The 26,539-nt window shown below is 47.1% G+C and overlaps 1 protein-coding gene across 4 annotated transcripts in view; it reads right to left on the reverse strand.

Moving 5' to 3' along the window:
* The window catches only part of LOC120060669 (plexin-A2-like), a 265,104-nt gene that overhangs the window by 95,976 nt on the left and 142,589 nt on the right, over window positions 1-26,539 (reverse strand). The window contains exons 4-7 of one of the 4 annotated variants that reach the window (XM_039010063.1): window positions 25,517-25,617; window positions 9,997-10,120; window positions 4,530-4,683; window positions 509-520 (exon numbers count right to left, since the gene is read on the reverse strand). In XM_039010063.1, coding sequence (XP_038865991.1) covers window positions 509-520; window positions 4,530-4,683; window positions 9,997-10,120; window positions 25,517-25,617 — 391 coding nt within the window. Of the gene's footprint in view, window positions 1-508; window positions 521-4,500; window positions 4,684-9,996; window positions 10,121-25,516; window positions 25,618-26,539 lie in introns of all 4 variants that reach the window. The other 3 variants (XM_039010062.1, XM_039010061.1, XM_039010065.1) reach the window with 3 other exon arrangements.

Below are 26,539 nucleotides of genomic sequence, written 5' to 3' on the forward strand. Positions count from 1 at the left end.
ATCCACATAATAATTCACATTTCCTGTTGCTGCAGGATTATTTTCATGCTTTATCAAACTGGGTCAAATTAAGATCCTACATCTGTACATCTACACCAGCATAGAGCCTGCCTGTACAACCTCTCTCCCAGTGAGAGAACAGCAGAGATGTGATGTTTAAAGCAGAAAGCAGGCTCAGGTTTGGGCTCAGATGGTTTGTGTGGGAGGTTTCAATGGCCCTACATACACTCTTCTCTCTCATTGCACCTGCTGGGGAGATGCATTTTTGCTTTCCCACACACCAGACTGTACACTACACTACACATCTCAGCCCTGCATTTCAGCTTTGCGTTACAGAATCTATTTGGCAACTGCAAGCACACAGAAAGTCTCCTCTCTGAGTTCTGCTGTTCCTGATCCTGTGTCTGCCATTTAGTTTCCATATCAGGCAGATAAGATGTCTTCCTTTTTCCCTCTCTCCTTCCTCCCTTCCCCAGCTCCTCCACTGCCTCGCCCACCTCTCCTTCACCCTCCTCATCCCCTCCCGCCTTCTTTCGCAGTCATTACTTCTGCACATGATCAATGTTCAATAATCTATCCCCTGTTAGGCAAGCAGGCAGGCAGCCTGTCCATGGCTGATGAGGGTCAGGGATGTATGCATGTGTATGTGTATTAGGTCTGGGTGGTATAACTTATTTTACTATATACCGGTATTGATGCACGGACCGGTTTGAGTTTTTACTTTACCTTCTATAACGGTATTTCTACGTTTGGTTTCATTAAATGTGATACGCAACTCTGGCGCGTATAATGTCAGTTTTTATAGTTTTATAGCTGCTGCAGGCCGCTAACCACACCAAGCCCTGCCCCCTGTCACTCAAAGAGAGAGCAGTTGTTGGACCATGGAGTCACCAGCACTTTCTTGCCATTCATTCTGCATGGTCAGATGAACGCAACAATGTTGGTGACATGCTGCTTTTCACAAGTGTTCCATAATTACACTATTCGTTTGTGTATCTTACTGTCTGCAAACTACTGTTTGCTGGTTTGTCTTTTCTTTGCAAGGTGTTGCTAAAATAATTTGTGTTAGCTGCTAATTGCTAGTTAGCTGGCTAAATGTATTAAGAGTCAGAGCAAATGTAGCTAGTTAGCTAATACTGCCTGGTACCAGTGCTGATGTAGGCCTAGATAAGCATGTTTGTGCAGGGGTATCTTATCAGAGAGGAATAGGCAAAGCATGAATATGTTGGCTGGCTAACTATCTACATGAAGTCAGAAAACATGTCATATAACATCTAATTAGGGTCACCTTGAAACACTGACCAACACTTTGGTTCCTACCCTGTCAATAATTCCTCCCTGGTTTATTAATTCATTGTCATGTCAAACAACAATGTATTCTAGCTGCTGCCCATTATATTACAACTATTGAAATAGAATAATCCGTATATTTCCATGATTCCAACAGTTCACCAGTTAACTGGGCCTAGATGTTTTTACCCATATCATGTTGCATTGCACAGTGTGGAAATGATAATAAAAGTGCAGGAAATGCAGAAATTGATGAAAATGCTGAATTTTTGTTTTGTTTGGAGTCCGATTGAACAGTATACACTGAGAAATTGAAATCACTTATTTGTATTTATTTAATAAAATAAATATTTAGAACTTTTATTATTCAAAAACATAAAATACTCAAAAAAAAATTGACAAATATTGTGATATTATATTTTGTCCACTTCGCCCAGCCCTAATGTGTATGTGTGTGTGAGGGGGGATTGTGAGGAGATTAGACATTTATTAGGGGAGAGAAATTTTAGCCCCCATCGAGCACCACCGACTAGGGGACTGCCGGGTAAACATGGCTGCCATTTACTCTCAGAGGTGGGATTACAGCGACAACACACACACACACACACACACACACACACGCACACACACACACACACACACACACACACACACACACACACACGCACACGCACACGCACACGCACACGCACACGCACACGCACACGCACACACACACGCACAGTCTTTGTGACAGGCAAATAGTGTGTGCTGTGGCAAATAGTGATTGTATGTGTGTGATCACCTATGATGTCACACATTAATGTCACGTTATACATGAATGATCGTCCAGATATGGATATATCAAATATTTAGGCGCTCACAAAACCTGGGCACACCATCTCAAGCAGACTGAAAAAAAAATATATACATATCTTGGAAAGGGACATCATCTTGTTCCAACACGTTACTAACTCACCATCCTTAAGCTACTCCTTGTTTTCTCCCTCCCCATCATCATCATAGTCCTACGAGGACCCAGTCTATCCTACCTCCACCTCCACAGTGCTAATTGGCTTCAGTGCTGTGTGTTAGCCTCATGTGAGGACAGTAATCTGGGCGGCTCTATCTGGCCACAGGCCTTGGTCCCTGGTCCTCCAGCCTCCAGGTTCCTTAATGGGCCCAGGGCCCATTGGAGCACACTGCCCAGCAGGAAGACTGGTCTGGGGGCAGGGGGAGCTTGTTATGCTGCCAGCCTGGAGCGCCACCCACGTGGTGGTTTGGATCAATGAAGTGACCAGATGTGGGATTAATGAGGGGAGATCAATGTGTGTGTCGTTAACAGAGTGGAGATGGAAAGAGGGAACATCGAACATCTCGTTAACACACAAACCTACAGGAGCTTATAAATAGCAGAGAGATAAAGTGAAAAAAGAACTCAAACAGCGGTTGTAAAACCAGCTGCTGCCCTGTGTATAAATGTTTGGCTCCAATCCAACTATCACCTTGAGTTTAATCTACTATGAAATTGTGACGATTGTGTTGACGATTGTGATTAGGGATCCTTGCCAGATACATAAGGTGTGTGTGTGTATATACAGTTGAAGTTGGAAGTTTACATACACCTTGGCCAAATGCATTTAAACTCCGTTTTTCACAATTCCTGACATTTAATCCGAGTAAAAATTCCCTGTTTTAGGTTAGTCAGGATCACCACTTCATTTTAAGAATGTGAAAAGTCAGAATAATAGTAGAGAGAATGATTTATTTCAGCTTTTATTTATTTCATCACATTCCCAGTGGGTCAGAAGTTTACATACACTCAATTAGTATTTGGTAGCATTGCCTTTAAATTGTTTAACTTGGGTCAAACGTTTCGGGTAGCCTTCCACAAACTTCCCACAATAAGTTGGGGGAATTTTGGCCCATTCCTCCTGACAGAGCTGGTGTAACTGAGTCAGTTTTGTAGGCCTCCTTGCTTGCACACGCTTTTTCAGTGCTGCCCACAAATTTTCTATAGGATTGAGGTCAGGGCTTTGTGATGGCCACTCCAATACCTTGACTTTATTGTCCTTAAGCCATTTTGCCATAACTTTGGAAGTATGCTTGGGGTCATTGTCCATTTGGAAGACCAATTTGTGACCAAGCTTTAACTTCCTGACTGATGTCTTGAGATGTTGCTTCAATATATCCACATAATTTTCCTTCTCATGATGCCATCTATTTTGTGAAGTGCACCAGACCCTCCTGCAGCAAAGCACCCCCACAAAATGATGCTGCCACCCCCGCGCTTCACGGTTGGGATGGTGTTCTATGGCTTGCAAGCCTCCCCCTTTTTCCTCCAAACATAACGATGGTCATTATGACCAAACTGTTCTATTTTTGTTTCATCAGACCAGAGGACATTTCTCCAAAAAGTACAATCTTTGTCCCCATGTGCAGTTGCAAACCGTAGTCTGGCTTTTTTTATGGCAGTTTTGGAGCAGTAGCTTCTTCCTTGCTGAGCGGCCTTTCAGGTTATGTCGATATAGGACTCATTTTACTATGGATATAGATACTTTTGTACCGGTTTCCTCCAGCATCTTCACAAGGTCCTTTGCTGTTGTTCTGGGATTGATTTGCACTTTTCGCACCAAAGTACGTTCATCTGGAGGAAACAGAACGCGTCTCCTTCCTGAGCGGTATGACAGCTGCGTGGTCCCATGGTGTTGATACTTGCATACTATTGTTGGTACAGGTGAACATGGTACCTTCAGGCGTTTGGAAATTGCTCCCAAGGATGAACCAGACTTGTGGAGGTCTACAATTGTTTTTTCTGAGGTCTTGGCTGATTTCTTTTGATTTTCCCATGATGTCAAGCAAAGAGGCACTGAGTTTCAACGTAGGCCTTGAAATACATCCACAGGTACACCTCCAATTTACTCAAATGATGTCAATTAGCCTATCAGAAGTTTCTAAAGCCATGACATCATTTTCTGGAATTTTCCAAGCTGTTTAAAAGGCACAGTCAACTTAGTGTATGTAAACTTCTGACCCACTGGAATTGTGATGCAGTGAATTATAAGTGAAAAAATCTGTCTGTAAACAATTGTTGGAAAAATGACTTGTGTCATGCACAAAGTAGATGTCCTAACCGACTTGCCAAAACTATAGTTTGTTCACAAGACATTTGTGGAGTGGTTGAGAAACAAGTTTTAATGACTCCAACCTAAGTGTATGTAAACCTACGACTTCAACTGTATGTGTGTGCGTGTTTCTACCTTGGTCGGCGGGGATGAGAGGAACATCCTTAGCAGCGGGCGACACACAGAGGATCTGGTTACCGCTGACCTGTCCCTCTACCTCTGTCAGGTTGCCAAAGGAACAGGTGATCCCAGCCGAGAGGTCGGGGACATCAGACACCTTCACCAGCAACTATTCAGAGAGAGAAAACACACATTAGACATAGGAAGAAACCACACTTCACAGGCCACATAGGAAGAAGCCACATTTCACAGGTCACATAGGAAGAAGCCACACTTCACAGGCCACATAGGAAGAAACCACACTTCACAGGTCACATAGGAAGAAACCACACTTCACAGGCCACATAGGAAGAAGCCACACTTCACAGGCCACATAGGAAGAAACCACAGTTCACAGGTCACATAGGAAGAAACCACATTTCACAGGTCACATAGAAAGAAACCACACTTCACAGGCCACATAGGAAGAAACCACACTTCACAGGCCACATAGGAAGAAACCACAGTTCACAGGTCACATAGGACGAAACCACAGTTCATCCCGATATGTAACTGTATCAATTTTCCCCCCATCACTAGGTATGTGTGTGTGTGTGTGTGTGTGTGTGTGTGTGTGTGTGTGTGTGTGTGTGTGTGTGTGTGTGTGTGTGTGTGTGTGTGTGTGTGTGTGTGTGTGTGTGTGTGTGTGTGTGTGTATGTGTAAGCTAATTCATGTGGTAGGATAGTAGATGTTGACAACAAGACATTGAATAGAAATATAGATCCCTTCATGTTTTTTTTGTAATTGAGTGCGTAAGAGAGAGAAGCACCATAAAGTCAAAGGAAAGGCAGCAGGAGTGGTCCTACGAGGTTCATCCATGTCTTTTACTCCAGCCCTGCCTCCCTGTCTTAGCCAGCAGTGTGTCTTAAACTATGTAGTTGTGCTGTTCTGCTGTCTCTCTCTGTTTCTCTCTCTGTCTGTCTCTCTCTGTCTCTGTTTCTCTCTCTCTCTGTTTCTCTCTCTGTCTGTCTCTCTCTGTCTCTGTTTCTCTCTCTCTCTGTTTCTCTCTCTGTCTGTCTCTCTCTGTCTCTGTTTCTCTCTCTCTCTGTTTCTCTCTCTGTCTGTCTCTCTCTCTCTCTGTTTCTCTCTCTCTCTGTTTCTCTCTCTGTCTGTCTCTCTCTGTCTCTGTCTCTCTCTCTGTGTCTCTCTCTGTCTCTCTCTCTCTGTCTCTCTGTTTCCCTCTCTGTCTGTCTCTCTCTCTCTCTGTCTCTCTGTTTCTCTCTCTGTCTGTCTCTCTCTCTCTTTCTCTCTCTCTCTGTTTCTCTCTGTCTGTCTCTCTCTGTCTCTGTCTCTCTCTATGTCTGTCTCTCTGTCTGTCTCTCTCTCTCTGTCTGTCTCTCTTTCTCTCTCCCTCTCTCTGTCTGCCTCTCTCTCTCTCTGTTTCTCTCTCTGTCTGTCTCTGTCTGTCTCTGTCTGTCTCTCTGTCTGTCTGTCTCTCTCTCTCTGTCTGTCTCTCTCTCTTTCTCTCTGTTTCCCTCTCTGTCTGTCTCTCTCTCTCTCTCTGTCTCTCTGTTTCTCTCTCTGTCTGTCTCTCTCTCTCTCTCTGTTTCTCTCTGTCTGTCTCTCTCTCTGTCTGTCGCTCTGTCTCTCTCTTTCTCTCTCCCCCTCTCTCTCTCTCTCTCTCCCTCTCTCTTTCTCTCTCTCCCTCTGTCTGTCTCTCTCTCTCTCTCTCTCTATCGTTCTCTCTCTCTGTCTCTCCTTCCCTCTCTCCCTCCCGGTCCCTGTAGCCCTGTGGTGTTTAGCGCCAGGCAGATAAAACAAAGGGAAACTTCAAACGGCAACAGCCCAAAATAACAGCTAATAGAACATGCCTCTGAAATGTCACGCTGATAATTACCCAGGCTCCCTCACTTCACTGGCTGGAGAGCGGATCACACACCCCGGTGTGCAGAATACATTTATTTATAGGCTGAGCAGCTGAGGCGCTTTCTCTAGCCTCTGTGTCACACCGCTCTCTAGAGAATGACTTCAAACGCCTTTCTCTCTCTCTGTGTGTGTGTGTGTGTGTGTGTGTGTGTGTGTGTGTGTGTGTGTGTGTGTGTGTGTGTGTGTGTGTGTGTGTGTGTGTGTGTGTGTGTGTGTGTGTGTGTGTGTGTGTGTGTGAGTTTGCTTGTGTTTCATGTATCTGTGTGTTCCTATGAACTGAAGAGGAAGACAAAAACACAAATTGAATGTGTGAAGTGGCCATTTTCCCAATTTCCCTGTAAAACAATGACTTCCCTCTATCATGTGCTACGTCTGGTTATTAAATAGTGTTTCACCCACTATGTGCTACTGTAGTGAAATACAACTCAACCAACTACCACAACGTAACATCACCTTTTGCATTGCTCTGGTACGGTGGCCCTATGGGACAAAGTAGCTTTTAAAAATTAGTGACAGTGTGTTTTTAGAATGCTACATCACCTGTTTTCTATGTGACCTGTGAAATGTGGTTTCTTCCTATGTGGCCTGTGAAGTGTGGTTTCTTCCTATGTGACCTGTGAAGTGTGGTTTCTTCCTATGTGGCCTGTGAAGTGTGGTTTCTTCCTATGTGGCCTGTGAAGTGTGGTTTCTTCCTATGTGGCCTGTGAAGTGTGGTTTCTTCCTATGTGACCTGTGAAGTGTGGTTTCTTCCTATGTGGCCTGTGAAGTGTGGTTTCTTCTTATGTGGCCTGTGAAGTGTGGCTTCTTCCTATGTGACCTGTGAACTGTGGTTTCTTCCTATGTGACCTGTGAACTGTGGTTTCTTCCTATGTGACCTGTGAAGTGTGGCTTCTTCCTATGTGGCCTGTGAAGTGTGCTTTCTTCCTATGTGACCTGTGAAGTGTGGTTTCTTCCTATGTGGCCTGTGAAGTGTGGTTTGTTCCTGTGTGACCTGTGAAGTGTGGTTTCTTCCTATGTGGCCTGTGAAGTGTGGTTTCTTCCTATGTGATTTGTGAAATGTGGTTTCTTCCTGTGTGACCTGTGAAGTGTGGTTTCTTCCTATGTGGCCTGTGAAGTGTGGTTTCTTTCTATGTGACCTGTGAAATGTGGTTTCTTCCTATGTGACCTTGTATCGTTTTGACAATATCGCATGTTGGCTGTAGCTGCACCAAAACTCCAGTATTTTTCCTTCATAGCTTGTTCTCCATCTTCTTTTTAAATAGGGAGATAATTTGTTTTCAGGACTGATCAAAACTCTCTCTTGTCCCTCTGCAGCAGACATATGGTGAGCAATACGTTTGGAACATTGAATCGCAATAAAATCACAGTATTGAATCATAATACATTTGGAATTGTGAGAATAGCAATATCTGTCATATCGGCACCTAAGTATTGTCATAATATCGTATCGTGAGGTCCCTGGCAATTCCCAAACCTACGCGCATACACACGCATGTGCACGTATATACACACACACAGACACGTATACACACACACGCATGTGCACGTACATACACACACACAGACACGTATACACACACGCATGTGCACGTACATACACACACACAGACACACAGACACGTATACACACACACACACACACAGACACGTATACACACACACGTATGTGCACGTACATACACACACACAGACACACAGACACGTATACACACACACGCATGTGCACGTACATACACACACACAGACACACAGACACGTATACACACACACACACACACACACACGCACACACAGACACGTATACACACACACACACGCATGTGCACGTACATACACACACACGCACACACAGACACGTATACACACACACACGCATGTGCACGTACATACACACACACGCACACACAGACACGTATACACACACACACGCATGTGCACGTACATACACACACACGCACACACAGACACGTATACACACACACACGCATGTGCACGTACATACACACACACGCACACACAGACACGTATACACACACGCACACACAGACACGTATACACACACACACACACATGTGCATGTACATACACACACACACACAGACACACAGACACGTATACACACACGCGCATGTGCACGTACATACACACACACGCACACAGACACGTATACACACGCATGTGCACGTACATACACACACACACACACACAGACACACAGACACGTATACACACACGCGCATGTGCACGTACATACACACACACGCACACACAGACACGTATACACACACACGCATGTGCACGTACGTACACACACGTACATACACACACAGACACGTATACACACACGCACTACACAGAGACACTGGCAGGTTTCTATTGTGAGCCTTGTTTGTTTTAAGTCTGTTTTTCGTCTTGCTGTTTTCTCTTCTCTCCTGTCTCCCGCTCTCTCCGAGACAGCGGTGATACAGTGGGTATCTTTGTGCCAGAGTCTGTAATGTCTGGCCTAATTGGTGGCAGTGTTTTTAATAAAGGTAATTTCATTTTCCCCCTGCTGCTTCACCAAGCTGTCGCCAGGGAGGATTTGTTGTCATGGCGATAGCTTCCTGCCACAGCGGAATGCTCAGAGCTGAGGTGACCCATTATCTTCCGACAGGTGGCGTCACTCCTACGCAACGCTCGTCCCTAAACAGTACAGGTGGCATCGTCGCCCTACCTGGCGTTAGACAATGGAGGTGACCCTGTTGCTGTCATGTTGTCAGAGAGGAAAGGAAGGAACATTTCCGTTTGCAAAAGACAAAACGAAAGAGCATACAAAGCAATCGGTCACCTCTGTTATTGGTTATAGGTGACATGGTGGCTACGGGTCATCACTGGTACAGGTCAAACTACAGCCACGGTCACCCATGTTAGATGTAGCACTATGATGGCTCACCTTTGTTCCAGCGGTAGTTAATTCCTGAACAGTGTATATCAGTACGCAACATGGACAATACTGAAGCAGGGACAAGATGCAGGGTTCTTTGTAGCGCTGCTGGGAATATGAACAGGGATACGCAGAGTACACATTCAAAAGCTCAAAGACAGTTCAGAGACATTCGCCAGGAGGGACTGGCGTGTGTACTCCCGTGCGCAGACATTCCAAGTAGAGCACACCGTAAGAGTGGGTGAGTGTGTGCATTCCTGAGCTGAATAAAAAATGAGACAATAGCGGCTCTTACGGATGCCCTGCTTGTCTGTTTCACCGTGCCCATGCTGAATTACTATACGACTCTGTACTCTGCTGGAAGGAAAAAAACGTTCACACCCACACACACCAAAATGTTGGACGCAGGGGAAGCATATGTTCACACTTACACAAACATAGTGCACTTATGAGACACAGAGGACGATGTTTATTCATCTGTGTTCATCTACAAATACACTGTTACTGTGGAATAGACTGGAAGGTAGCTCCGTCTCTGTAAAAACCTGGTTTCAGATAATGCCTACCTACCAGCTCCAGTTGGATGTTGACGGTGTGTTGGGGTAGTGTGGTGTGTTGAGATTTTGTGTGTGTGTGTGTGTGTGTAGACTCACCGGCATGCTGGGATCTGACACTGCGATGCTATCTGGGTACACGGTGGCCTTCACACACTGGGAGAGAGCGGCCGCGAAACGGTACGGCTCATCAGCACGCTCACAACGATCCTTCTGAGAACACCTGGATACACGGACAGAAGAGTGGGGGGGAGAGCGAAGGAAAGATAAGAGTTAATAAAGGGTTAATGATTGGTGTAAATGTATAGGAGAAAACCCACTTATACACTGACTATACAAAACTATGACGTAGACTGGGAAGGTGAATCCAGGTGAAACTGACTGTCCCCTGTTAAATCCTCTTCAATCAGTGTAGAGGAAGGATTTTGAAGCCTTGAGACAATTGAGACCTGGATTGTGTATGTGTGCCATGCAGAGGGTTAATGGGCAAGACAAAAGAGTTAAGTGCCAGGCACACCGGTTTGTGTCAAGAACTGCAACGCTGCTGGGGTTTTCACGCTCAACAGTTTCCCGTGTGTATCAAGAACGGTCCACCACCTAAAGGACATCTAGACAACTTGACACAACTGTTGAAAGAATTGAAGTCAACACGGGCCAGCATCCCTGTGGAACGCTTTCGACACCTTGTAGAGTCCATGTCCCGACGAACTGAGACTGTTCTGAGGGCAAAAGGTGTGGGGTACAACTCAATATTAGGAAGATGTTCTTAATGTTTTGTACACTCAGTGTATCCCTCAACACTTAATTCATTTCTGATTGCCTGGCGCCTAAACCATCTAATGGTGATAACCGGTTCCGTAACAGGTTGCCCATTATGTTGAGTGTGGAGCCAAGCCATAGAGAGAACCCTGTAGAATAGAACAACAGAGGTGATCTAAGGAAACGTAAGGGCCAGTAAGATGTCTCTAGCATCTCATTATGCTAGTCTCACACACTGACAACCAACCAAGGAGTGCAAGGGTCAGCACAATGTATCATACGCCCCCCTGCCTATTAACCACATGCTGACTCATAGAAACCACAACCGAGACGTCGCCATCATTCTGATGGCTAGTTTTCCCACCCCGTCTCTCTTTCTCTCGCTCTGTTCTCTTCTCACCTCTCACTCCACCTTTCCCTTTCTCTCTCTCGGTCTCTCCCTCTGTCTCTATCTCTATCCGTCGCAAACACTGACAGACAGACAAATCTGTCTGCCATTTATGATGAGTGTTGCTACCCCGTTTGTCAATTTCACAAGTCTCTTTTACGTCAATAATGGCTGAAGAAAATTATCCTTAATGTGACTTTTTTTTAGGAGAGAGAGGCAACAAAGCAGGAAGAGAGGCAGGCAGGTAGGAAGCGAGGCAGGTAGGAAGCGAGGCAGGCAGGGAGGCAGGCAGGCAGGGAGGCAGGCAGGCAGGGAGCTAGGCAGACAGGGAGCTAGGCAGGCAGGGAGCTAGGCAGACAGATAATTAGGAAGGCAGGCAGGGAGCTATGCAGGCAGGGAGCTAGGCAGACAGGGAGCTAGGCAGTCAGGGAGTTAGGCAGTCAGGGAGTTAGGCAGGCAGATAATTAGGAAGCCAGGCAGGGAGCTATGCAGGCAGGGAGTTAGGCAGGCAGGGAGCTAGGCAGGCAGGGAGTTAGGCAGTCAGGGAGTTAGGCAGGCAGATAATTAGGAAGCCAGGCAGGGAGCTAGGCAGGCAGGGAGTTAGGCAGGCAGATAATTAGGAAGCCAGGCAGGGAGCTAGGCAGGCAGGGAGTTAGGCAGGCAGGGAGCTAGGCAGGCAGGGAGCTAGGCAGGCAGGGAGCTAGGCAGGCAGAGAATTAGGAAGCCAGGCAGGGAGCTAGGCAGGCAGGGAGTTAGGCAGGCAGGGAGCTAGGCAGGCAGAGAATTAGGAAGCCAGGCAGGGAGCTAGGCAGACAGGGAGCTAGGCAGGCAGAGAATTAGGAAGGCAGGCAGGGAGCTAGGCAGGCAGGGAGCTAGGCAGACAGGGAGCTAGGCAGACAGGGAGCTAGGCAGTCAGGGAGCTAGGCAGTCAGGGAGTTAGGCAGTCAGGGAGTTAGGCATGCAGATAATTAGGAAGGCAGGCAGGGAGCTAGGCAGGCAGGGAGCTAGGCAGACAGGGAGCTAGGCAGACAGGGAGCTAGGCAGACAGGGAGCTAGGCAGGCAGGGAGCTAGGCAGACAGGGAGCTAGGCAGGCAGGGAGCTAGTCAGGCAGCGTGTTAGGCAAGCAGGGAGCTAGGCAGACAGGGAGCTAGGCAGTCAGGGAGTTAGGCAGTCAGGGAGTTAGGCAGTCAGGGAGTTAGGCAGGCAGATAATTAGGAAGCCAGGCAGGGAGCTAGGCAGACAGGGAGCTAGGCAGTCAGGGTGTTAGGCAGTCAGGGAGTTAGGCAGTCAGGGAGTTAGGCAGTCAGGGAGTTAGGCAGTCAGGGAGTTAGGCAGGCAGGCAGGCAGGGAGGAAGATGTTGTATGTAAACCTCATGGTGGAGGTTCAGGACATTCAGACAGACCAAACCAGAGCGGCCATTAAGCTAACAAAAAGCCCTGCATTGATTTTACTGTGGGAGGAGGAGGAGGGGACGGGAGGGAGAGTAGGAAGGAGGAGGGGGAGAGATGGTGGAGAGGTATTGTTGCCATGGTTTCAGGAGACAGCCATTATCTGTGTGTAGTTAAAGACTGACCTCTTGGCTCTCTCATTAGATGAAGTGCATGCTTTTGAATGTTGACTACAGTACACCCCCCTCCTCCCTCACTTCCCTCTCTCCTCTCCTCTCCTCTCCTCTCCTCTCCTCTCCTCTCCTCTCCTCTCCTCTCCTCTCCTCTCCTCTCCTCTCCTCTCCTCTCCTCTCCTCTCCTCTCCCTCCTCTTCCACTAGCCTTTCATTCACAGCCTTGCCACTGCTTTGTGTCGGATCACTCAGATTCCTAAAGGGGTGGAATGCACACATCCTTAAAAGGTATAGTTCAGGCCTATTTTTGGGTTGAATTACCTTGAGTTGTGTCTGAAGGGCCATGGTGACAGAATCCACAATAATTCACTATTTAGTCCTGCCACAGCCAGGAGGTAACATTGTCGAATGAATGAATAGAAACAGCTGAACAGATGTTAGCAATGCTGCTCTGCAAGCCCAAACTTCCTCAAAAACACTTCAGACTGAGTTCGGTAGTTGTGGAGGTTGCAGGGATTTTTTAAAAGTGCATAACGCTGAAAAAAAATTGCTGGAATTTTGTCACGCAAAACTGGAACCATTCCGTCATGTAGTTTCACAGCCGCATCTGTTCCTGTGGTTTGCTGTAACATGGACAATACAGTTGTATTGTATTTCATTGTATCGTATTGTATTCCATTGGGCAATCAGATACGGATCAATTACCAGAGCTGTGAACAAACTCACCGGTGGCTTGATGGAACTATCAGTGCATTGGAATAATCTGATATTACTGTAAAAGCAACGACATTCTCACTGGGAAGAAAAGATGGACATGTTCTTTGCGAGTATTGACGCTACCGAACTTAGTCTGAAGTGTTTTTGAGGAAGTTTGGGCTTGCAAGGCAGCATTGCTAACATCGGTTCGGCTGTTTACACTCATGAATTTTGACGATGCTAATATGCTAACTGCTGGCTGTGACAGAACTAAGTCATGGATTATTGTGGATTCTGTCAGCATGGGGCCTTCAGACACAACTCAAGGTAAGGGTAATTCAACCCAAATATAGAGATTTGGCCTGAACTTTCCCTTTAACACACAAACCCAGGCACGGTCGCACACACACAGTGTTAGTTTAATGGGACCTTTATTAATAGCTACTCAGAGCAGCTGAAGACAGTACAGGCAGCACTACAGCAGGTGGCCATGGCTGTGAACCAAGCCCTGTCCAAGGTGCTGAAGTAGAACAGACCTCAGTCAGTCAGTCAGTCAGCACTCTCTGTCTATCTACTGCTACTGATGGAAATCCCTGCTCAAGTCGTTTCTGTTGTTCACATTCACGAATTTCGACGATGCTCCAGCGGCAGGAGTAAATTATGGATTATTGTGGATTCTGTCAGCATGGGGCCTTCAGCCACAACTCAAGGTAAGGGTAATTCAACCCAAATATAGATTTGGCCTGAACTTTCCCTTTAACACACAAAACCACACAGACAGCACTCAGCACTCTCTGTTGATCTACTGCTGCCGATGACAATCACTGCTAACATACTATGTCTAGACTATGTACACGCCACATATAGAATAACATAGCTGTGTGACCACACACACAATCAACACAAACTGGAATGCACGGACACACTATACACACACACAATCAACACAAACTGGAATGCACGGACACACTATACACACACACAATCAACACAAACTGGAATGCACGGACACACTATACACACACACAAAGAGCAGTCTTTGGATTGTGGCCTCAAGGTCAAAACATTCAAGAGACATTTTCTCAAAAGTGGGGTTACAAGTTTCAAAGCAGAATTACTTTCCCATTGTTCCTCAACTGCAGTGTATGATATACCATTTTGTAGCTCTAAGTCTCTACTTTTATCCAGCGTAAAAAAAAAAACACAATTTCAATGTTGCTATATAAGATTGAATCGAGGTGGTCGGTCACACATATATTTTAAACAGTCTTGGCGTATTTCACTTTCATGGCGCACTTCATTCGGAACCGTCGGTAACACGGTAACACGGTAATTGTGCCAGCCCTACGTTCTCTCCCTCTCACCCCTTCCTTTACTGTTATCGGACAAAGAACAACCAGAACCATAGAAGAGGATGGAAGAGTTCAGATGAACAAAGTCAGATGGAAGTGAAGGGGAATGAACGGATGGAGAGAGAGGGAGACAGAGACACTGTATGTACAGTGAATATTTAATGGTGTTTAAATACAACAACAGATCCACCATCCACAGACTAAGTAGGTCTACATCATTATCTGTTGTGTTACAGGACGGGCTGTCTCCTCTCCTCCTCTCCTTTATCTGCTGTCTGTATTGTCTGCCTCAACTGCTTGGATGGACACCTGCTTGGGGACTGTCTCGACTGCTACCCATGTCAATGTAAATATGTATGTACGGAGGCAGACAAAATGCGTACAACTCCCAATGCGCTCAGATCACATCACACTGCCATTTTGAATGAAGAGTGATTACTGAGAACAGCCCTGTGCTGTGCTGCTGTGCTGGGCTGAGCTACATGCTAATTTCCCCCCCAGAACACCCAGATATTTGTGCAAATTAAGTGTTTTTCTGCTTCCTCCCTGATGCGCATGAATATCCATTCAAATTGAGGCGGCGGGAGAGAAAGAGAGGGGGGAAGAGAGGAGGAAGAGAGGGGGGAAGAGAGGAGGAAGAGAGGAGGAAGAGAGGAGGAAGAGAGGGGAGAAGAGAGGAGGAAGAGAGGAGGAAGAGAGGGGGGAAGAGAGGAGGAAGAGAGCCGTTCAAAGAGCCTAGCTGCAGCAGAGATGTTTAGCTATTCAGGCTGACTCGTGTTGTACAGAGGGTTGTGTTCAGGTCTGACCAGAACAGAACAACACTCCTGAGTTCAGCACTGAGGTCAGGAAAGTATTGTATTGTGAGGTTCCCCGGGCATTGTGGCTTCTGTAGTGTCACGCCACAAGACAACAACAACAACAACAGCACAAAGAGACTGGTGATGTTTTATACATCTGCTAAAGATGATGCATTTCTGAGGCACAAAAGTATCTGTGTCAGAGAGGATAGAGAGGAGAGAGAGGATAGAGAGGATAGAGAGGAGAGAGAGAAGAGAGAGGAGAAAGAGGATAGAGAGGAGAGAGAGGATAGAGAGGATAGAGAGGAGAGAGAGGATAGAGAGGATAGAGAGGAGAGAGAGGAGAGAGAGAGGATAGAGAGGAGAGAAGAGAGAGAGGATAGAGAGGAGAGAGGAGAGGATAGAGAGGAGAGAGAGGAGAGGATAGAGAGGAGAGAGAGGAGAGAGAGGATAGAGAGGAGAGAGAGGAGAGAGAGGAGAGTGAGGAGAGAGAGGATAGAGAGGATAGAGAGGATAGAGAGGAGAGAGAGGAGAGGATAGAGAGGAGAGAGAGGAGAGAGAGGAGAGAGAGGAGAGAGAGGAGAGAGAGGAGAGTGAGGAGAGAGAGGAGAGAGAGGATAGAGAGGATAGAGAGGAGAGAGAGGAGAGAGAGGAGAGGAGAGAGAGGAGAGAGAGGATAGAGAGGAGAGAGAGGAGAGGATAGAGAGGAGAGAGAGGAGAGGATAGAGAGGAGAGAGAGGAGAGAGAGAGGATAGAGAGGAGAGTGAGGAGAGAGGATAGAGAGGATAGAGAGGAGAGAGAAGAGAGGATAGAGAGGAGAGAGAGAGGATAGAGAGGATAGAGAGGAGAGAGCGGATAGAGAGGAGAGAGAGGAGAAAGAGGAGAGAGGATAGAGAGGAGAGACCAGAGAGAGTAGAGAGAGTAGAGAGAGCAGAGAGAGCAGAGAGAACAGAGAGAGGAGAGAGAGGAGAGAGAGGATAGAGAGGATATAGAGGTTTTTGAGGATATAGAGGAGAGAGAGGAGGGAGAGGAAAGAGGAGAGAGAGGAGAGAGAGGACAGAGAGGACAGAGAGGAGAGAGAGGATAGAGACGAGAAAGAGGATATAGAGGATAGAGAGGAGAGAGAGGATAGAGATGAGAGAGGAGAGAGAGGAGGGAGAGGAAAGAGGAGAGAGAGGACAGAGAGGACAGAGAGGAGAGAGAGGAGGGAGAGGAAAGAGGAGAGAGAGGAGAGAGAGGACAGAGAGGACAGAGAGGAGAGGGAGGATAGAGACGAGAAAGAGGATATAGAGGATAGAGAGGAGAGAGAGGATAGAGAGGACAGGGAGGATAGAGATGATAGAGAGGACAGAGATGAGAGAGAGGACAGAGGAGAGAGAGGAGAGAGAGGAGAGAGAGGAGAGAGAGGAGAGAGAGGAGAGAGCGGATAGAGAGGAGAAAGAGGAGAGAGGATAGAGAGGGGAGAGCAGAGAGAGCAGAGAGAACAGAGAGAACAGAGAGAGTAGAGAGAACAGAGAGAGGAGAGAGAGGATAGAGAGGATATAGAGGATATAGAGGAGAGATAGGAGAGAGAGGAGAGAGAGGAGAGGAGAGAGGATCGAGAGGAGAGAGAGGAGAAAGGATAGAGAGGATATAGAGGATATAGAGGAGAGATAGGAGAGAGAGGAGAGAGAGGAGAAAGGACTAGTGAGTAGAGAGGAGAGAGAGGAGAGAGAGGAGAGAGAGGAGAGAGAGGAGAGAGGAGAGGATAGAGAGGAGAGACCAGAGAGAACAGAGAGAGTAGAGAGAGCAGAGAGAGCAGAGAGCAGAGAGAGCAGAGAGAACAGAGAGAGTAGAGAGAGCAGAGAGAGAGGGGAGAGAGGATATAGAGGAGAGAGAGGAGAGAGAGGAGAAAGGATAGAGAGGATAGAGAGGATAGAGAGGATAGAGAGGAGAGAGAGGAGAGAGAAAAGAGAGGAGAGCGAGGAGAGAGGATAGAGAGGAGAGAGAGGAGAGAGAGGATAGAGAGGATAGAGAGGAGAGAGAGGAGAGAGGAAAGCGAGGAGAGAGAGGATAGAGAGGAGAGAGAGGAGAGGAGAAAGGGGAGAGAGGATAGAGAGGTGAGAGAGGAGAGAAAGGACAGAGAGGATAGAGACGAGAGAGAGGATAGAGAGGAGAAAGAGGACAGAGAGGATAGAGAGGAGATAGAGGATAGAGAGGAGAAAGAGGACCGAGAGGACAGAGAGGATAGAGAGGAGAGAGATGAGAGAGAGGAGAGAGAGGAGAGAGAGGATAGAGAGGGGAGAGAGGAGAGAGAGGAGAGAGGAGAGAGAGGAGAGAGAGGAGAAAGGAAAGAGAGGAGAGAGAGAAAGAGGATAGAGAAGATAGAGAGGATAGAGAGGAGAGAGAGGATAGAGAGGAGAAAGGAAAGAGAGGAGAGAGAGAAAGAGGATAGAGAGGATAGAGAGGAGAGAGAGTATAGAGAGGATAGAGGATAAAGAGGAGAGAGAGGAGAGAGAGGAGAGAGAGGATAGAGAGGATAGAGAGGAGAGAGAGGATAGAGAGGAGAGAGAGGATAGAGAGAGGAGAGAGAGTATAGAGAGGATAGAGGAGAGAGAGTATAGAGAGGATAGAGGATAAAGAGGATAGAGGATAGAGAGGAGAGGGAGGATAGAGAGGATGTAGTGGATAGAGAGGAGAGAGAGGATAGAGAGGATAGAGAGGATAGAGAGAGAGGAGAGATAGGATAGAGAGGAGAGAGAGGGTAGAGAGGAGAGAGGATAGAGATGAGAGAGAGGAGAGAGAGGAGAGAGAGGATAGAGAGGATAGAGGAGAGAGAGTATAGAGAGGATAGAGGATAAAGAGGATAGAGGATAGAGAGGAGAGAGAGGATAGAGAGGATGGAGTGGATAGAGAGGAGAGGGAGGATAGAGAGGAGAGAGAGTAGAGAGTAGAGAGAGAGATGGAGAGAGAGATATGGAGAGAGAGAGAGGAGAGAGATGGAGAGAGAGAGAGAGAAATGGAGAGAGAGAGAGATGGAGAGAGAGAGAGAGAGATGGAGAGAGAGAGAGAGAGAGAGAGAGAATTTTTATTGTTTATTTCACTTGTATATTATCTACCTCACTTGCTTTGGCAATGTTAACACATGTTTCCCATGCCAATAAAGCACCTTGAATTGAATTGAGAGAGAGAGAGAGAGATGGAGAGAGAGAGAGCGAGAGAGATGGAGAGATGGAAAGAGAGAGAGAGATGGAGAAAGAGAGAGAGAGAGATGGAGAGATGGAGAAGGAGAGAGATGGAGAGATGGGGAGAGAGAGAGAGAGAGAGATGGAGAGGGAGAGATGGAGAGATGGAGAGAGAGAGAGAGAGAGAGAGAGCGCAAGAGAGATAGAGAGCGAGATGGAGAAAGAGAGAGAGACGGAGAGATGGAGAAAGAGAGAGAGAGAGAGAGATGGAGAAAGAGGGAAAGTGAGGGAGAGAGAGAGAGGGAGAAGAGGGCGGGAGCAAGATGGACAGAAACAGAGAGATAGTGAGAGTAATGGAAAGAGAGATGGAGGTGTATAAAGAGAGATGGCAGGCTCGCTAACAGGCTGCAGTAAAGAGAAACCAGATCTTTATTAATAATTGGCTCATGAGTAATACAGTAATTGGATCCCCTCCGCCCCTTCCCCATATCTCTGGCTGTAAATGAAACGACAGAGGGAGGGAGGGAGGGAGGGGAGACTGGGCATAAGATAAAGTTGACATGATCTTGGCCTGGTTTCCATATCAAACCCATCTCCATGGTAATAACAATACGATAGGTAAATATGCCATCATAATGAATAATAATGGTACTGACTCAGATAGTTACATGGCTCTATTGATATGTAGGGCATGTTGTTGATCGATATCTCATTAACAGTTGATTTGGGAGGGAGATTGATGCAGTGTCAGTAGTGCTGACTGTAGAACACACTGTTAACCTGGCCATTAGACACACCGAGACACCCTCAATGGCCCAATACAGACATTATCATTACCTGCCCCATTGGGAAACTAGTGCACATTTTATGCTTTCTGTGCTTGAGATCATTCAGTACTCATTAGTGAGAGGCTACTGCAGGGTTTCCCAAACTTGGTCCTGGGGTCCCCCATGGGTACACGTTTTGGTTTTTACCCTAGCACTACACAGCTGATTCCAATCATCAAAGCTTGATGATGAGTTGGTTACTGGAATCAGCTGTGTAGTGCTAGGGTAAAAACCAAAACGTGTACCCAGGGGGGCCCCCAGGACCGAGTTTGGGAAACCCTGCAGTAGCCTAAATGGCTGTATTGGGCCATTGAGGGTGTGTCAGTGTGGGCTACTGTACAGTGTCTAGGACGGCACAAAGGCTACTGGAGTCTATAGGACTGCCATTCAAATCATGATGGGCCAAGACAGTAGCCATGTGCTAAACTCCCTACTGTTGCCAATTAGCAGTAAATCAATAAAGACGGTTTAATTAGACCTAATGTATATCAGACAAGAGGATTAGAAATAGGAGTGCTATAATTTAAGAAACACTGTTTAAACACGGACCATGTCCTAAATCAATTCCTCTGTAATAAAGATTTGGGCCAAGTCCCAAACCCCTGACGGAGGGCTTGGTGATGTAGTAAGACTGTGCATGGCTTGCCAGGGTGCTGAACAAATCAATGGACAGCGTTTACGGTAATCACATTGATTTGTGGATGTGTTGGATGGATGCTGCTCTGGTGGTGAAGGAACAGAGGTTACAGGGCGGGAGAGATGGATGGAGCGAGAGAGAGATTGTAAATTCATCTTCAACCCAGGTGGTACTTCAGCTGGGCAGTAACAGTGCCAACTCCTACACTACAGCTGATGCTCTGTGGTGCCCTGTAGGACTAACTGAGGGGGTATATCTGCAGATAGACAGACAACATCCCATCACTGACAGTAGTTTGTGTGTGTGTGTGTGTGTGTGTGTGTGTGTGTGTGTGTGTGTGTGTGTGTGTGTGTGTGTGTGTGTGTGTGTGTGTGTGTGTGTGTGTGTGTGTGTGTGTGTGTGTGTGTGTGTGTGTGTGTGTCTGTGTGTGTGTCTGTGTGTGTTTATTTTATTTTACTGTTATTTTAGCAGGTAAGTTGACTGAGAACACATTCTCATTTACAGCAACAACCTGGAATAGTTACAGGGGAGAGGAGGGGGGATGAATGAGCCAATTGTAAGCTGGGATGATTAGGTGGCCATGATGGTATGAGGGACAGATTGGGGATTTAGCCAGGACATCAAGGTTAACACCCCTACTCTTACGATAAGTGCCATGGGCTCTTTAGTGACCACAGAGAGTCAGGACACCCGTTTAATGTCCCATCCGAAAGACAGCGCCCTACACAGGACAATGTCCCCAATCACTGCCCTGGGGCATTGGAATATATATATATATATTTTAAGACCAGAGGAAAGAGTGCCTCCTACTGGCCCTCCAACACCACTTCAGCAGCATCTGGTCTCCCATCTAGGGACTGACCAGGACCAACACTGCTTAGCTTCAGAAGCAAGCCAGCAGTGGGATGCAGGGTGGTTTGCTGCTGGGATGTGTGTGCCCACAGCTTTTCCCATCAAAGACTGAGTCCCGCTGTGCAGAGGGCCTCATCCTTCAATCGACTGCAGCCGCCATGCAAACAAGCCTCTGTAAAACAATGAGCTTTATGGACTGAGTCAGAAAACGAGGCCTCATCCAATGAGATCATTGGACTGGCTATGGGCCTGTCTCTGTCTTACATAAATATCACATAATGCTGTGTTACTGTACGCTCGCTGATCTACTCTCCTCCAACTAGTCTACCCTGCACTTTCATCAGCACCCCTTCATTCTGGGTGATCCCTCCCCACCCTCTACCCTTCCTCAGCCATCACATCTCCTCTCCAGATCAAAACCAGAGTTTAATCGTGACAAATCAGACCATCTATGTGAAGCTAGCCACAATAAAGATTAGCCACAATAGTGGACTTTGCTGTTAGCCTTACAAATAAAAGTATTCCATTATCTTGGCTTTAATGTATTTCGCCTTTGAGTTGTCTCGCTGAAATTTTGTTACTCTTTCAAATGACTGCTCGATCCACACAACAGACATTGTGGGCTAGGTTAGGAACGCTGTGTTGTACGTGTAGTGCAAAATTTTACATGGCATTATTACTTAATTATTATAATTATTATTACCGCCATGGCCTATTTATTGCCTTACCTCCCTTATCCTACATAATTTGCACATGCTGTATATAGACTTTTCCTACTGTATTATTGATTGTATGTTTGTTTATTCCATGTGTATTCCATGTTCCAAATGCCATGTAAAATTTTCTGTGTTGTTGTATGTGTCGAACTGCTTTGCTTTATCTTGGCCAGGTCGCAGTTGCAAATGAGAACTTGTTCTCAACTAGCCTACCTGGTTAAATAATGGTGAAAAAAAACTAAATTAGGTCATGTACCTATTCTATATAGGTATTCACGGTACCTTTGACATCGTTTTTTTAACATCATTGTTAAACTAGACAACTAGGCATTTTTAGCTAATATCGGCCGATTCCGATATGTTCACCGATATGTCGTGCATCCCTAGATCTGAATGGTTAAGACGGTTGTCAGACCAGATCGCCAGTTAACCAACTGCTGCTGGTCCATTCAGGGCCAGTCAATGTTAAAGAGATGATGAGCTTTCTTTGAACTGCAATCAAAACACTGCTCACTTCGTTGGCCTGAGTACGGGCCATCAAAAGCTCTCTCTCTCATTCTTTCATTCTCTCTCTCTCTTTTCCCCCCTTCTTGATGCTTTCAGTGGGCTCATACTGTCTGTAGCAGCTGCTGGCAATTAAAGGAGTGTGTGTGGAGTCTCGGGCCAGTGTGTAAGAAAGAAGACACTCCTCTCCTGGCCAGCCCTGCCTGCCTCTCTAGTCTGTCCTCATCACCAGAGCTGCCTAATGTGCTGCCATGTTTCTAATTACCCACCTTAACATGCAGCGCTTCAATGGTGGCAGAACAAATACTAGAAAGGCTAGAGGAAAAACTGTGTGTTTGGAAGAGAAGATATAAGAGATAGAGAGAGGGGGGGGGGGGGGGGGAGGGGGAGAGAGAGAGGGGGAGAGAGAGAGAGGGGGAGAGAGAGAGGGATTGTTGGTGGCAGCTGTGGGAAAGGGAGGGGGTGATCAAAGCGCTGGGTGTTTACATGTGGCAAGCCAACCATCTTGAGTGTCTGGGAGAGCTGATTCCAGAGAGGAAGGAGAGAGAGAGAGAGGAAGGAGAGAGAGAGAGAGAGAGAGAGAGAGAGAGAGAGAGAGAGAGAGAGAGAGAGAGAGGAAAGAGAGAGAGAGAGAGAGAGAGAGAGATGCATCTCTAGCCTAGCTGAGCCTAGCTCCGTGGCACAGACAGACACCGTGCCAACACTTTCAGGGAAAAAGGAGCAAACATTGGAGAGAAGAAGGAACACTAATTTCATTAAGTTAACATTGATTCAGGGAAAGGCGTCCATGGTGGCCAGGCAGTCACAGCTGTGGAGGATGGAGCCATACAGTACTCAGATGCTATTAAGTTGAAGGAGTTGGAGGGAGGATGCAGATCCATTCCTCTACACCGCCTCCTGTTGGCTATGGCCACCCTGCACCAACAGGCTCTTCTGGTCAACGTCCCCCAGAAGATGTATTATGAGACTGAACGACATTATGACGCTCACGGAGTCCTCTCTTACTGACCTCTGCCATACCAGCAGACACCCCGTTTTGTCTTGGTACGGTAGTTCAAGCAGGGCTGACAGGGGAGCGACCCCCTCTAGCTTTGGGTGAAAGAGAGAGTGGGAGACAGGCGGCAGCGTGGAGCATAGGAGGACAGAGTAGGGCAGGGCAGGGCAGGGCAAAGCAGGGCAGGGTAGGGCAGAGTAGGGCAGGGCAGGGCAGGGCAAAGCAGGGCAGAGTAGGGCAGAGTAGGGCAGAGTAGGGCAGAGTAGGGCAAAGCAGGGCAGAGTAGGGCAGAGTAGGGCAGAGTAGGGCAGGGCAGGGCAGGGCAAAGCAGGGCAGAGTAGGGCAAAGTAGGGCAGAGTAGGGCAGGGCAGGGCAAAGCAGGGCAGAGTAGGGCAGAGCAGGGCAGAGTAGGGCAGAGCAGGGCAGAGTAGGGCAGAGCAGGGCAGAGTAGGGCAGAGTAGGGCAGAGTAGGGCAGGGCAAAGCAGGGCAGAGTAGGGCAGAGTAGGGCAGGGCAGGGCAGAGCAGGGCAGAGTAGGGCAGGGCAGAGTAGGACAGGGCAGAGTATGGCACTGTGGTGTAGGACAGCAGATGGTAATCTGACGTAATACCAGGGCCTGACCTCTTCACACACACACACGCACACACAGACAATTACACCACAAAAACAGCTGCTCCTGAGTCCTGCCCAGCTGCCCTCTCAGTTACAATGCTGATCTCCCTCCCAGCATCATCTCAGCAAGGATAAACAGTTCCACAACGCAGCAGGATTATCAGCAGCACCCAGTCTACAGAGGAATGACTGTGATTACAATCAGAGCCCACTGAGTCCATGAGGCTAATGTTAATGGCCTGCTAAATGATCTCCGTGAAGGCATGCTAACCCAAAATAATAGAGGGTGTTACTGTCGCCTCAGAACACCCTGCCTGCATCCCTGCATGGAGGAGTGCAAATGCTCAATTACCTTGTCTCCAGGAAATGATTTGTCCTGTCCCAGTTTTGGAGTGATGTAAATTACTTTAAGTGCACTTTGCAGGGGTCACAATTACAATGATGATGATTGCAGCTACATATATATTCAGCTATAGCTTCTTCTTCAGAGTGTGGGTTGTGTTTAGCCAGGGCTATTCATCAAATACAGCATAGAACGCAGAGAGAATCCATCTACAACCCCTTCAGTTCCATGTATTCACTTTCATCACCGACACGTGTATCTGGACATACAGTCAATCTACCAGGGTTGCTTCCTCTCTCTCTTTCTCACTCTCACTTTGTCTCTCGTCCTTCCTCTCTCTCTCTCTCTTTCTCACTCTCACTTTGTCTCTCGTCCTTCCTCTCTCTCTCTCTCTTTCTCACTCTCACTTTGTCTCTCGTCCTTCCTCTCTCTCTCTCTTTCTCACTCTCACTTTGTCTCTCGTCCTTCCTCTCTGTCTCTCTCTCTCTTTCTCACTCTCACTTTGTCTCTCGTCCTTCCTCTCTGTCTCTCTCGTCCTTCCCCTCTCTCTCTCTCTCGTCCTTCCTCTCTCTCTCTCTCTCTCTCTCGTCCTTCCTCTCTCTCTCTCTCTTTCTCACTCTCACTTTGTCTCTCGTCCTTCCTCTCTCTCTCTCTCTCGTCCTTCCTCTCTCTCTCTCTTTCTCACTTTCACTTTGTCTCTCGTCCTTCCTCTCTCTCTCTCTCTCTCTCTCTCGTCCTTCCTCTCTCTCTCTCTCTCTTTCTCACTCTCACTTTGTCTCTCTCTCTCTCTCAAACACTTTCTCACTCTGTCTCTTCGTTCTTCCTCTCTCGCTCTCTCTCTCTCTCAAACACTTTCTCACTCTGTCTCTCATTCTTCCTCTCTCTCTCTCTCTCTCCCTTGGGTTGTAAAGGGATTTGTACTAAGAGCCAGCCACCAGCAGGTGTCACTGATGGTCTCTATGGTTCAGAGTGCAGCGCTGACTCTATAGGTTGGTGAAGCAGAGTTCAGTGACCTCAGTCACATCACAGCAGAGCAGGCCAACTGTCACTCAACACCAGACGACACAGGCTGACACCTGGCTCTGAACCTGCTCTACAGCTGAAAGACAGTAGTTACTCAAAAGCGCCACATACACGTCCACGAATACAGGAGGCTAGTCTGTGTAGCCTTTCATTCACTGTTTACAAGCAGTCATAAACCATCCCATCAATTGCTTTGTAACTGACGGCCGATGCACCTCTGACTAGAATGTGTGTTATAATTTGTGTCACTGGGAGAAGAGGTTACTCAGGGTAACAGTAGGCTTTATGTCAGCCAATGAGCAGCCAGGTAGACGGACTGAACAGTAGAAAGGGAGACGAGGGTTGAGAGGTGAACGTGTGATGCTTGTGTTGTGGTTGTGTGGTGAATACTCACATGTTGTGTAGGACACACCAGCCACAGTGGGGGTCACCGGAGCTCAGGCACTCTCCACACGTCCCGTACTGATCACATGACTCTATAGGCACCTGCGTCACCTGAAAGAAACGCAGAGGGACACAAAGCAGAGTTACCATACAGTTACTATCTTGAGTTACATCACGGGTCAGACGTGACTTGGAAACCCACTGTGTATCAGACACTGAGGCTTGTACATCATCTACAGTGGAAACGGAAATACTCCTGTTTTGCATTCACTGGATACGGTTGACCCATAAAAACAAGGCCAATAGGCAAATGGGGATCACGTTCTGCGCGTGTCAGTGGAGGCTGCTGAGGGGAGGAAGGCTCATAACAATGTCTGGAACGGAGCGAACGGAATGGCATCAATGTTGTTGACACCTTTCCACTCATTCACCCTCCAGCCATTACCACGTGGCTGTCCTCCCCAATGAAGGCGTCACCAACCTCCTGTGGCGCATGTGTTATTTTACACCCATGTTGCTGCTGCTCACACTTTCTCTCTTTACTCCTGAACTATGGTGATGTAGTGGTGGTGATGTAGTGGTGGTGATGTAGTATATAGCCTGTGTCTCTTCTGAACTATGGTGATGTAGTGGTGGTGATGTAGTATATAGCCTGTGTCTCCTCTGAACTATGGTGATGTAGTGGTGGTGATGTAGTATATAGCCTGTGTCTCTTCTGAACTATGGTGATGTAGTGGTGGTGATGTAGTATATAGCCTGTGTCTCTTCTGAACTATGGTGATGTAGTGGTGGTGATGTAGTGGTGGTGATGTAGTATATAGCCTGTGTCTCTTCTGAACTATGGTGATGTAGTATATAGCCTGTGTCTCCTCTGAACTATGGTGATGTAGTGGTGGTGATGTAGTATATAGCCTGTGTCTCTTCTGAACTATGGTGATGTAGTGGTGGTGATGTAGTATATAGCCTGTGTCTCTTCTGAACTATGGTGATGTAGTGGTGGTGATGTAGTGTATAGCCTGTGTCTCCTCTGAAC

Source organism: Salvelinus namaycush, chromosome 16 (genome assembly GCF_016432855.1).
Source record: "Salvelinus namaycush isolate Seneca chromosome 16, SaNama_1.0, whole genome shotgun sequence".
NCBI lineage: Eukaryota > Metazoa > Chordata > Actinopteri > Salmoniformes > Salmonidae > Salvelinus > Salvelinus namaycush.